The sequence below is a fragment of the Ziziphus jujuba genome, chromosome 4 (genome assembly GCF_031755915.1).
Source record: "Ziziphus jujuba cultivar Dongzao chromosome 4, ASM3175591v1".
Taxonomy (NCBI): Eukaryota; Viridiplantae; Streptophyta; class Magnoliopsida; order Rosales; family Rhamnaceae; genus Ziziphus; species Ziziphus jujuba.
Window position 1 is genome coordinate 7,366,265 of NC_083382.1, and position 13,664 is coordinate 7,379,928.

At 30.4% G+C, this 13,664-nt stretch overlaps 3 protein-coding genes across 3 annotated transcripts; 1 reads left to right on the top strand and 2 right to left on the bottom strand.

Moving 5' to 3' along the window:
- Window positions 1-541: 541 nt before the first annotated feature.
- LOC107416125 (GDSL esterase/lipase At4g10955) lies at window positions 542-3,319 on the bottom strand. Its single transcript, XM_016024585.4, has 2 exons — window positions 2,916-3,319; window positions 542-1,776 (listed from the first exon to the last, which is right to left on the bottom strand). The coding sequence occupies exons 1-2, from the start codon at window positions 3,050-3,052 to the stop codon at window positions 729-731; spliced, it is 1,185 nt and encodes a 394-aa protein (XP_015880071.3). The 5' UTR covers window positions 3,053-3,319; the 3' UTR covers window positions 542-728.
- Window positions 3,320-7,149: 3,830 nt separating this feature from the next.
- On the top strand, window positions 7,150-9,167 carry LOC107416123 (uncharacterized). Its single transcript, XM_016024583.4, has 3 exons — window positions 7,150-7,399; window positions 8,588-8,662; window positions 8,806-9,167. Exons 1-3 carry the CDS (start codon window positions 7,210-7,212, stop codon window positions 9,099-9,101), a joined length of 561 nt encoding a protein of 186 aa, XP_015880069.1. The 5' UTR covers window positions 7,150-7,209; the 3' UTR covers window positions 9,102-9,167.
- A 1,322-nt stretch (window positions 9,168-10,489) lies between these two features.
- On the bottom strand, window positions 10,490-13,260 carry LOC107416124 (cytochrome b561 domain-containing protein At2g30890-like). The gene is made up of 4 exons (XM_016024584.4): window positions 12,267-13,260; window positions 12,016-12,177; window positions 11,268-11,416; window positions 10,490-11,142 (listed from the first exon to the last, which is right to left on the bottom strand). The coding sequence occupies exons 1-4, from the start codon at window positions 12,405-12,407 to the stop codon at window positions 10,827-10,829; spliced, it is 768 nt and encodes a 255-aa protein (XP_015880070.3). The 5' UTR covers window positions 12,408-13,260; the 3' UTR covers window positions 10,490-10,826.
- Window positions 13,261-13,664: the final 404 nt, after the last annotated feature.

The following is a 13,664-nucleotide window of genomic DNA, read 5'->3' on the forward strand; positions in this document are numbered from 1 at the left end:
TAGAAAAAAATTCACCCATTGAAGAAAATAGAGCATAAGAAAATTTTGATTGATCGGTAAGTTGCTACTAATTAAAGCAATTAACTATAGAAGCGGATCCATAGGGGCCATAAGAGACAAAATGCACACTTTTTTTTTTTTTTTTTGTTCCTTTTTTTTCCCCTCCTCAAATGCTCTAATAGTTTTTGACGTAACAAGCACTTGCTAGTGCTACAATGACTCTTCAACAAGAATTCAAATTTTTTTAATGTAACCCTTTGTCAAATTTCTTGGTTTCGTCTACCTACATTGATTGTTAATTTTCTAATGGAAATAAGCAATTGGCACTAGTTTTCACAAATTAATTAAAGAAATGTTTATCATTTTTCCTAGTAGCTTCCTTGCTGGTTAATTTTTTCATATAATTGATATATATATATATTTTTTTGGATAAAGTGTTAAAATTGGTCAAAAGTAACAGAAAACAGTAATTTGATAATTTCACATAGTAAGATTGGTCTTAAGAAATGTTAAAAGGGGTTACATTACGCACCTCATAGTATTGAAATAAAGTGGAAATTGGAATAATTAACCTTATAATAAACAACACACATATAAAAGCAAAAACATCAACAATTTCATAGCAGTATAGAATTAAATGCTTTGTTTTTTTGTGGTTTTGTTTATTTTTTGTTTTGCCTAACAAGCATTTAAGAAGACAAAATAAGAATTTCAGCTGGGAGAGCAAATCAACCTTTGTTAACTAATGCTTTCCCAGTGCTTGTTGTAGAGCTAGATGGTAGACTGTATAAGGATTTCAGCTGCCTGCTTATGAGTTTACTGTTATGAAGAGCCATTTGAAGTTCCACATCATCAGACCACCATTGCTCTAATCCATGAGCCTCCAAAAACTTCTGGTTTCCCTTTGACATCACAAAAAGTTTTGCTGCCATTTTCCCATTGCTAGGACCCACATTCTCCTTCCCAACGGCAGCTTTGTTTTCTTCTGCTCCATCAGGGTCAGTATATGAACAACATATGTAATCACTATTATTTACATATAAATGAGGCACCCATTTTCCCAAAGCAAGACCAGAACTCTTAGCCCCGTATAAATTTGGTACCCAATTCCTCAATACACCGGAAGAATTCTTCTCTTCCTCTTCAGTATTGACCTGAGTTTCACTACTTGAAGGAAGCATGGATTTAAGTCTCTTCCAGGCAAACCCAGCTTTTTCTCCTAAATTTCTCAAGCTCATAGCTAGTGAAACAGAAGGTGGATTGAACAAATGAGTATCTACATATATACCCTCTTTGGCTAATGCTTTTCCCACTTGGAGAGCAAAACCAGCTCCTAAAGAGTGACCTGCAATACAAATATTACCACTTCCATATTTCTCAGCAACTTGTTTCAATGCCTCGAAAGCTCCTTTGAACCTTATAGAACCTTTCAAGCTTTCCCAAGCAAGAAATCTAAGATCATCTTCAATGTCCCTCCTGATTGTCATGCTTTTGAGCAATGTTCCTCTGAGGGCTAATACAGCCCTTGGTGCACCACTGGGTCTGATGAGTACTAAATCAGCAAGTGCAGCAGATCTATCCCATTCTAGTATTGCACCAAATATAGATCCGTCTCTTTCATCAATCAAAGTTTGTGCCAATTTGTACTTAAAGGGTATCCACCATTTTGGAGCAAGACCATTTTCTTCATTTCTGTTCTCTTGTCTGTCAAGTTCAAGCAAATAAACTCCCTGTATAAAGCAAGCTATTACAGTTCTTTTGTAATTCCCATCTTTCCTGCAAGACAATCAAGAGAGACTTGCTTAGTAACTTGTTGAAAACTATCCTCTTCATCTTTTTCTTTCTATTTGTTTTTCCTCCCTATAATGAAGAGCTCCAATGGAAATTATATTACAATTACCAAGTGAGGAAGACTATATTTATTACCTGCCAAATTAAGATAGTCAAACCCGAATTCTAATAGCTTATTAGCCCAAATATTAATTACCCACAAATTTTTTGTTACACGAAATAATTAAATATTCTCATTGAATTTGACATCTAAATTCAAACCTCTACAAAATTGAGAAAAAAAAAAAAAAAAAAAAAAAAAAAGAAGATGAGAAAATTTTTTAGTGAATTTGAAATGTAGAGAGTTGAACTTGTTAAAATTTTTGAGATCTTATATAGTATATGAAAAACAACCAAAACAAATAGAATCAAGAATCGTAATGCCCTCCAGTCCAACTGGTAAATTACCAAAAATGTACCCAAAAAAAGAAAAAAAAAGAAAAAGTCAGTCAAGTGATTTATTCTTGCCCTATTAACAAACCCTATCTTTACAAAACCCACTTTCCAATTCAAAAACTGCTAGGATAAGGAAAGTAACACCCAGATTGCAACATAACTAAATCCTCTGATTTCATTACAGAGAAAACCTGGTTTTGATTGATGGCTCAACATGGAAATGAAGATCTTTAAATCTTAGTTTATCAATCAGATCTAAGAAGTGGGATTTCTCATTTCCTAATTTAGCACCCACTATTTGTCAACAAAAAGAAAAACACAAACTACAGTTAGTTTCATTGTTCAAGCAAGAATTCTTTCCATTTTCCGCAAAAACGTATAAATCCATAGTTATACATCTAAATTTTTAGTAGCAAATCTTTGTATAACAAAAACAAAAACCCAGATGGCAATTAATGGCGTTTCTCATTTCCTAATTCAACATCTAACTATTTGATAACAAAAACAAAAGCCCAGATGGTAATTACAGTTATTTTCATTGTTCAAGCAACAAATCCTTCAATTTTCCACAAAAAGTACTATAAAAATGTATAAGTTCACAGTCAAATCTAAATCTTTAGTAGCAGATCTTTGTCTAACAAAAAAAAAAAAAAAAACAAAAAACATAAAAAATGAAAATGGGAACTGACCAACTAGAATTAATAAGATCTCTCCAATTCGGAGAAGACACATTGCGAGGACCAGAGACATGGAATGCATAAGGATGAGCTTCTCCTTCTTCTTGTACGTCCTTGGTTATCTCCTCCTCTGCCGTACGCTTTGCCATTAAAACAATGATTCCAACAGTAGCTTCTCTTCTTCCTCTCTTGGGTTTCTTTGCATGTTAAAGAGAGAGAGAGAGAGAGAGAGAGAGAGAGAGAGAGCGTAGCTTTATGGAAATGACTTTTTGGGGTTTCGTTGTGTGAAAACCTCTAGCTTTGGAATCGGATTCTTATGAAGCTTCGTGGGTTTAAATTTTTCTCAAATTAAAAAAAATTGTAATTTGAAACGCTTGGGTTTTGTTAGCTTCCAACGGTCACATTTCTCTCCCTTGGCAAAGGTAGAGAAACAGTCCTAAAGAAAATATTATATAAGAAAAACAAACGGTCATATATTGATGTTGGTGGGTTCGACTTGATATGACCATACTATCCCTTAATTTTCTATGTTTTCTAAGAAAGTATTGTTATTATTATTTATTTATTTTTGTTTTCGGACTATTAAATACTTGTAAGTTGCAAAAACTATTGCATATTAATTTATATATATATATATATATATTTTTTTTTTAAATGTTGAGTTGGAAATATTCGAACTTGGAAATTATTCCTATAAAAAAATAACAATTTTGGCTACTGAACCGTCCGTTTACACATAGATAAATGAAAGGTTCAAAATGTGAATATTTTGTCAACGGAAAAAGTGATCGAGACTTTGAATTTATAGTTTAATTTAATTTTTATATTAATATGTTTTTTTGGAGGTATATATGCGTTATAGATAAAATCACATTAATCTGCACAGTTTTTATTAGAATTTTTTTTCTTTGTGAATAATAATTTCTCTGAATTTTTAATTTCTGAATGGTTATGGATACTCCGTTCCAGACGTTTCTTATTTGAATTACTTCAAAAATTAAAAAAAAGAAAAGAAAAAGAAAAACTAAAAAATAATATGTAAAGGAATTTTCTTTAAAAGGGCAATGACGATGAGGGGTAAATTGGTCCGGTGGGTGGGGCCTTCTATGGTGGGTTTGGGGTGTTGGAATACAAGTTGGATTATGTTGGGGTGGTGTCAACAAAAGTCAGATATAAACGCTGTTTGCATTAGCTAGCCCTTTTTTTTTTTTTTTTTGTTTGTTTTTTTGGGGTAATAGTTTGCATTAGCTAGCTTGAAACCCACTCATCTAGTTCTCAACTTATTATGATCTTGTTTATCTTTTATTTATGGAAATAGATTTTTATGATTTTCTTGATTTGACCTTTTCATATAAATGTCACATTTATTTAAACGGTTACTTCTTACTTTTTTTTTTTTTTTTTTAAGAATACTTTTTGACAATTCAAATAAAATATTTTCTCATAATAAAAAAGAAGGTCTAAGAATAAGATATTTTGACTGTTAAATCAAAAATTGAATTTTAATATTGAAAGTATGGGGATTTAAATTCGAATAATTTGATATTGAAAGCATGGAAATTTAAATTTAGAATTATTGTTCAAAAAAATTATCCCACAAATTAATAAATTAATTTATCAAATTTTAAATATCAAATGATGTAACATTATTTTATTGAATTTATTTTTTATGATTTTAGATTATATTAACTTAACAATAAAAAATAAACTACGATATCATGTTGTATTTCAAATTTGATAAATAAATTATATGGCCCAAGTATTACCCTTTGTTTGAATATAAACAACCCTATGAAAATTTTGATTGAGTTCACTTAAAAACAAAGGAAAAAGAAAAGCTAGAAGTTAACAGGGCACTAATGTGGTACCTATTACTCTCTTATGCTCAAGTTAGATTGTTAAACTTCCTTGAAAATTGTATGGAAAAAATAACTATTTGGAATGTACCTTCAAATTGAAGATATTCCTCTATATGTATGGGTCATTCTCATGAGAAAATGAAGAGCCACTTGTTAGGGCTTTGTTAAACCTTAATGGTTGAGCTGTACTCAAATTTGGTCACCCAAATACATTTGCGATGACTTTTATTTAGCAATAGTTAGTATAGGCACCATTGAGGGTGGCAGTTTAACGGAAAAAAGCCACTCAATCTTCACATATGCGAATTTGGAAGTTGAGATTTGAGTATTGACAAATTCTGTTATTGTTTTAGATGATCTCATGCTGCAATGCCGCATGGCACAGAACTATGATATGATATCTATAATACTAACAGGAAACATCTTTTTTATTATTATAAAAAAAAAAATAATAAAGATAGTATAGGCATTTTAAAATAATGTTTTGACTGGAACATTTGTCTTTCATCAAGTTTAGTTAGTCTACTCAGAACATTTTTGGGTTGGGTTTTATTAGTAGTCTTCTTAGTCATGGTTATTTCTACCTCAACTTTGGCGGAAATGTTAGAATTTTTAACCAAAATATTCATTATTATGAAGGGATGACTCAACACATTTCCTTAAACTATTTTAATGGGGAATGACCATCCGATTATGCTTGATTATATATAATCACAATTTAATTGTATGTAAACGCATAGATCATATAATAATAAATTTTTAACATCCATTTAAAAATAATAATATGAATAATAAAAAGGAAATTTCTAGTTGCACTACTATATGCACTCTATACAGTTTCATTATTAATTTTTATTTTGATCCCCATTTAAAATTACTATTAAAGACATTTGTTAACTAAACCTATTTAAATAATTTCTTTATACAGTCTTATTCTTCCTTTCAAATAATACATTACATATATCCATCTAATTTATATTCTATTAAAAATTAAGATTGCAGATAAAACAATTATTCACAAATTATGAAAGCTCAAAAATATAAAACAGTAAGATGTATTTAGTTTTTTTTTTTTTTTTTGTGATGATTACTTTACTTTGGAATATTTTTTTTTCCTATCGCTTACCAACGAACAGGTCAGAACAATACTCTTATATTTGATCTGATATATTAAAATTCGTCTTTTATTTGGAAGTTTAAAACTGAATATTTTTTAATTGTTCAGAAGTATCCATCCGAACATTATTAAGATATTTAGCTTTTATCTATCGAACATTGTATGTATATACAAATATTAAATACCGTATATTATATACAGATATTTAATATGTTCAGAAGCTTACAACTGAACATTTTTAGTTGTACAAAAGTTTACAATCGAACAACTTGAAAAGCTTACAATTGAACAATATCAAAGTTTAACAAAAGTTTATAGTCGAACCGTTTAAAAATATACTTTACAAAAAAATTGCAAAATTGCTGGGTTGAACAAATTCAAGTATTCCAAATATGTTTATAAGTTCATAATCGAACATCTTGAATATGTACAGAAATTTAGGACTGAACGTTCCAAAATAATAAATTACAACTTTCAAGATGTTCAGAAATATAACTCAACAATTTTAAAGAAGTTTAAAAATACAATACTGAAAATTTTACAGATGTTTAAAAGTTTACGACTAACTATTGTATAAAAAAAAAATTTTAAAAATAATATAGAACTAAACTACTTTAAAATGTTCAGTAGTATACGACTGAATACTTTCAAAATTATTTAAAAATATACTATCAAGCATCCAATCACCATTACTCTCCATTGTTCATTGATTTTTTGCTTTCAAATAAATAATCTTTTATGTTATTTAAAAAAGTGATTAAAAAATCATTTAAAAAAAATCAATCCTAACTCATAATGGAAAAATAATAATAATAATAATAATAAATTATATATAATTATTTTAAAATTATAAAAAAAAATTTATTTATAAAATATATATTTTTGGAATGATATGAATTAAAAATATTTTAAAAATAATTAATATTATATTAAATAATTTTATATTTTTTATATATTTATATTATAATGTATGAAATAAAACTATAAAAATTATTTTAAAATTATAAAAAAAAATCACTCTAATAAAAAATCTACAAGTAAAAGTACTAATAAAGCCTCTCCTTTGCTGGAAAGTAAATTAAAAACAATGTTCCAATCGAATATTGACATGTGGTCAACCCCAATAGACTTTGAGATCCACAAGTTCACACCGACCTGACTGGTGGTGGCCAGGTGGAATATCTGTGTGGTTGTGGAAGAGTTGTTATTTGCATTTTGGAGCCCATATAAATTGATTTATTTATAATATTGCAGTTGTTTTCACAGACATAAACATAAATAAAAGAAATAACCAAAAAAGAAAAAAAGAAGAAAAAAAAAGAAAAAAAGAATGGCTTTGATGAATTTGAGTGCTAGTTCTCTCTACCCCAACGCTTCTTCTAGTCCTCCTCTTTCTCCTCCATTTATGATCCCAAAACACAAATACTTCTTTTCTTCTCCATCTTCTTCATTTAGAACACCTGCTCAGCCTGAGAAAACTGAAATTGGAATTGCACAGCAAGAACCTTCTTCTTTTTCTGGTATGCACATATTATATATGATTTGTTTTTGAGATTGTTTAGTTTTTGCACCAGCTTAAGTTTATGGATGAGCATAATTATTAGTTTTTATTCTGGATAGCTTGTCATATATTTACTTACTACAAAAATGGGAACTTGGGTTTAGAACAATATGATAAGTAATATTGAAATTGAGAGATTTTTCAAATTATATATGAAAAGGAATTTGAATAAGCTTTTTTTATTGGTTGTGATATATATATATATGTATATATATATGAAAACTCCACCCCAAAAAGTGACTGCAAATGGATTGCCTGTAACCTGTTTGTGCTTTAAACCAATCCTCTGATGACTTCAGATGATTGCCGTTTTGGTAGGAAGAATACTATGTATGTACTTGTAGAAAACATAAAGTGTTGAATGATCTCTTGCAAAATTGAATATGAATGTCTGAAGCAATCCTATGCAGGTTACTTGCAGTAGCTGCAGATATATGAGAATTTCATTCCTTGTTTTCTTTTGCAAAAGAAATGAAATTCATTAGGAGAAAAAATCTCTCTTTATATACTGTAGCAGTCAATAACTTTGATTTGCATTAACATTTTTTGTCTTAGATGAATCGATTTGGTTTCAAACTTATTAGAAAGGGGGGGAAAAAAAAATGGTTTCATTTTTTCTCGTTTGGTGCAATGAATTAGCTGTAGAACATTTATACAGAACCTATGGATTTATTTGGGAGATTTGGTTCAGTTCTCCGTCTTTTGCTTCTAGCGATAGCACCCTCCTGTATATGATACAAGCTTCATGTTTGTCTACTTGAAGTGATACTTTTACTTCCTGTTGAAATTCTAACCAAAAATGCTATGCTAAAATATGATATATTTTAAGTTTTTGCATCAATTTTAGCAGTCAGAGGGGAAGTCAAAGAAAAGAGTTTGTTGATGAATTTCCCATTTTGCTGAGAAGAAAAAGGAACTTGGGGGTTTTAGCTTGACTAAAACGGTCTCTTTGGTATTCATTACTTGACAGTCCTTTTGTTAACATCTTTTGCTTCTTTGCGCTTTCAAGAACAGTTTATCTTATATTGAAGTCTGCTTTGTATGTTTTTTAGTAATGCAAGAAAATCAACTTAGATCTTGAATTTAATGATCTTATTTAGAAACATTTCTGATGCAATTTTTTTTTTCCCCCGGTTATGTTCTTTAGAAGGTTCGTTATCATCTGCTCGTACACAGCTGGATCTCTTAGAGCAACTAACTTCTACTAGCTCATCAGTGGATGGTATGTGCTAAATTCTGTCCCCCATCAACATTAAACATATGTGCTAAATTCTGTCCCCCATCAACATTAAACATTCACCATCAATTTCCACTCATCATCAAAAAGAAAACAGAGAACATAAGCTAAGAGTTACTTATGGTCAGGTTATGAGAGTGATGGTAGCTCTTGGAGGCCAACCATTCGTGAGCAGCTTGCACAGCTGTTTGGTGACAGAGATGATGAATTTAGCATACCACTGGGAAAAAATTTAAAGAAGGTGAGTGCAAAGTTTCTAACCATCTCACAGAAGAGAAATATAAGAAGACAAGCTTACTTAAATGAAGTATCTCAGAGGAATGATAGTGTTTTCTTTGCTACAATTGGAGCTTTTATAATTCTTCCCCCTGTTGTGATACTAGGAATTGCTATTATAACTGGTTATGTACAGCTTTTTCCATGAAGAAACACTATATGATATACTATTTTTCTTATATAGTGGTTCAAAAGTGCTTCAGATACCTTCAAATACCCTTCTCTTTCTTTTCTTTTCTTTTCTTTTTTTCCCCCCACCTTTTCTTTGTAAAAGTAATCATAGTTGATTTTCTGCTTTGCTGCATATCTTTTAAGGGTTTAGATATCATCAATCTATTTGAAAAAAAGAAGCTAGCTGAAAGAAAAGAAAAGACAAAAAAGAGTTGAATGAAAACCATGAAATCTATTTATATTTTTTCAGGTAAAAATATGAAATGATCATGAATTTAACCTGGTCAACTCTTTCTGACGTGCGAAATAGGATCTTATGAGTCCACGTGATTTTAAATTAAAGGTCCCTAAGTGCCCATTTGATATGTAAACAGGACTTTAAAATCTAGCTTAACTAAACTGTGCCATATTTAAAATAGCCTAGTTCAATTCAATCCAATCATATATATCAAACGGGTACTTCCTTTACAAATGCATAGCAAAACCTAGTCTGTAACCATTTATGTTTTCAATTTTGCATTTGCACCAAGTATGATCTCAAAAAGCCATTACAGGCTTCTTCTTCTTCTTTTCCTTTTTTTCCTTTTTATTTTTTTTCCCCCTATTTAATCTCTAAATACAATCACATTTCAGAATAATTGCTATATTTCTATGTGACAAAAGATTTTATTAGAGACCTACTTAGTTGCAGCCAAACTTGCAAAATTGCAATAAATTAAAATCTGTGTCTTTAATTATAATTGATTGTTACAAATAGGTCCTTTCTAAATCCAAATGATAGTCAATTAGAATTTCGGTGTAGAGATGCTGAAAAATGAAGACTTTCTTTGACTTAGGATGGGAGGCTATGGATTAATAACAATTGTAATGATGATTATGGTGGTAAAATATCTGAATTGGATTATCTTTGACATTTAAAATCAGTATCATGGATGATAGCATTTGAATATTAGTTCCATTAATAAAATATAGACACGAAGACTTTTTCCAACAATTTAAAATTGGCTATCTAAATCCTATTTCATCATTTGCTTTATCTTAGATTTTATGTGGTTTTAAGTCAAAGGTATAGTTTTTAGTTATATGTATGGAAGATAAAATTTTCCTCCTTTTTTTATACTCTTCTACCTTTTACCACCTGCATGCAGACAAGAATGGTTTCTTTTTCTCTTTAAGTTGACCTTATTTTGAAAAAATGCTTTGGTTTTCTTCCTCACCCACTGCATGCCTTTAGTTATAGTATTATTCATATTTTATCCCCTTAAGAAAGAAAGTGAAAGATTATATAATTAAGGCTTAATAGTTACAAGAAATATGGCACTAATTAAATGCCCAAATCTCAACTTGATGATTACAAATTCTAACTGTACTCCAAATAAATAACATAGGTTTCCCATACTTGAATTTTCCTTACTATTTCCAAATTTACAATCTGAAACTCATAGGGGTGATAAAAATTCCCTTCACAATCCAATATACAAACTTTCAAACAATGGTTGTTCGGTTCAGAAAAAGAGAAAACAAAAAAGAAAATCAGCAAAACATTCATTACTTATCTTATTGGATGAAATCTTCAGCGTGACCCTTAGATCTAAAACCAATATATATTCCACTGGAGAAAAATTCAAGAGGAAAAATAAAAAAATAAAAAAAGGAAAGTTCCATGTCAGAAAAATAAGTATTTAGTTTCCACCAGCTTTCTTCAACAGGACTCTGTTGCAAATTCTTTTTTCTTTTCACTTGCGCAGATCACTTCATTAATTGCAGTGGGCCTTATTAATTCATTGCTCAAAATTACTCCTTGCTTTTGTATGTATATCCATTTGTCTTGGAACAGATAAAAGAAAGTAATGAAACATATCTCAGCAGTGAACATGGTAGTCCAAAGGCTTATCTTTCTTGATGTTTTTTCATGATAAGCTTGTAAACCTGTATATATGCTGAGAATCCCCAAAAGTGATACTCCAGTTCCAAGTATCCAATGCACAAAAAACCATATGCTCCTAGCTTTGGATCCCCTGTAGAGAAAAATGAGATTTTGTAAAATTTTAAAGTCAAATTTCACTTTATATGGTTTCTTCTCCACACCCTTTTCCCTTGAGAAAAATACAAGAAAAAGAAAAAAGGAAATTTGATGATCTACCTATAAGGCCTCGAGAACCCAATAAGGGCTTGCAACCATATGAGTCCATATAGGGTTACCCCAATTCTTTGGTGATTGTTGTTGAAGGAATTGTTGAAGTTTTTGAAGGAAATTACTGCTCCTGCCGTTGCAAGTAGTACAGAGAGCGTCTGTACACCAAAAGAACAAAGACTTTTTTATTCATCCAATTACAGAAGACATAAACATAAAGTTCACCAGATAAGTAAATGAGTACGTGTCTTTTACTTGTATGTATGATTTCTACACTTTTTTGATTTGTGACTGAGCTAATCTTAACACCTAACACTAATCATTATGTTCGAAAAAAAAAAAAAAAACTAAAGTCTCAAAAAACAAGATCAGAGAGACTTGAATTAAATCAAGAAAATTCTGGGCCACTGTCTTTTCTTGTCATCTAAGTATTCATGATAATTCTTCTTATTAAAAAAAAAAAAAAACCGTTAAGGGCAATTAAAATTTTATAAGTTTGTTTTGATTTATTATTTAATAAATAAACTGTGTCCTGCTTAAAATATTTGCAAAACAGGATTTAGTTTGCTGGTATTTCTCTTTCAACATCACTAAAAGTTGAAGAGTGGGGTATCTAACTCCATTAAGAAAAAAGAAGTTATTGCATAATGGAATCTTTTTATTAACACTGTAGAGATCTTGTTTATCAAGTGAAGAAATTAATGAATTGTTTAAAAAAAAAAAATCGAAATACATTGAGGAAGAACATGAAACATGCCTGTGATATAGCATGGATATAGAAAAGGATTTTGAGTCTTCTTCCACATTCTGCTCTGTTTGACATTCTGATTGTAAGTATCCCAATAGGCATCAAGAGCCCCATTGAAGCCCAAAGCAGAAAACCGTGGAGTGTAATTTCAAACATTAGTTTATGGCTCAGCTGTAACAAAAACCCAAGAATTTATCAGCTAGATAAACATACAAAGTTCATGAAATGGAAGTTTTATCAGCAGAACGTAGGAAATTTACCTTTCGGGGATTATCATTTTTGCTTGTTTGACCCCCTGTACTTTTCGCATGTTCTTGAGATGAACTGACCAGTATTGGCAAAACAAGAAAAATAAAACTTGCATGGATGCAGAAACAAACCAGTTTCTGCAGAATTTTCATCCTCTTTTCTCTAATTTTTTTAAAAAAAAAAAAAAAAAAAAAGAATCACAGCTCTACTCTCTGTGAGACTTGGGAAAGCCTTCTTTTATTGTGATGAGTTTTGGGTTTCCAAGAATGTAAATGGGTTTACTAGTGCATCAAAGTGGTATTTTTTTTCAGACGAAATCCCAGAACAAAATCACCACTAAATCTTGGGTACTCGATGAAAATGAAGAAAAGGAAGCAGACTCAGGCACTTGATTTTTCTTTTGCAGAAATAGCAGACACCCACTTGATTAATTATCTATTTTCTCTCAAGTCTTTTCCTCAAACACATACAGGAATGTCAGAGACTTGTCTCCTCTCTCTCTTTGCCACACTGATAATAAATCGACCCACTTGACCTGTTTTTAAAAGACCATAAGGAGCGTAACAAAGATAGATCATAAGAAAGTTTATGCATAATCTACCATATTTGCCTTTGTTTTTCTTTTGGTTTTTAAAGAAAGGCAAAGTGGGATTCTTTGAATTAAGAGGGTATAGCATTGCATGGATGTTGATGGTTTTTTGGTATAAGGACAATTGAGTGGGTGGGGAATGGGCATGGATTGAGATTTCAACCTCGTGGGGTTCACTTTGGACACCCTTTTGTTTTTTTGAGATTGTGGAATTTGCAGTGCAAAAGGAATGTCAGGAATTTCAAAGGAGGACCAAAATGGGTCTTGGCAAGTATTAGACATTATCTTCTGCTTCCCACTACTCTGACTATGCTCTCTGCAATACTAGCACGGTTGAAATATAAATCTAAATAATATTTTAAGCCAACCCAAAAAAGGAACATGATCTAGCCCACAAAAGATGGTGCAAAATTTAGAATTATTCTTTCCACGCTAAACCAGTTAGGAATATATATTTTGCTAAAGAATACTTCTTTTTTTTTCTTTTTTTTTTTTTTAGCAGTATTGTTGTAAGGATATACCTGCTGTGTAGAAAGAAAACAAATTTATTAAAGGCATATATCTAACATTCTAGAATAAAAATTCATGTCTAAATCTTTTTAAAAAGCAAAAGAAAATTTTTAGACCTTTACCATAAAGAAGAAATTCTTAGACAACCAGAAATTTCTCTTTTTTCTTATCTTTTTTTTTCTTTTTTTTTTTCCCCCTCCTTTCTTGCCTTTTGGTGGATGTACATGTCTTCTAGTTTGATGGAGATGCAGAATCTTCTTTGTATTTCAGAATTTTTAAAATTATGCTAAAATATATTTGCTGAAAATAT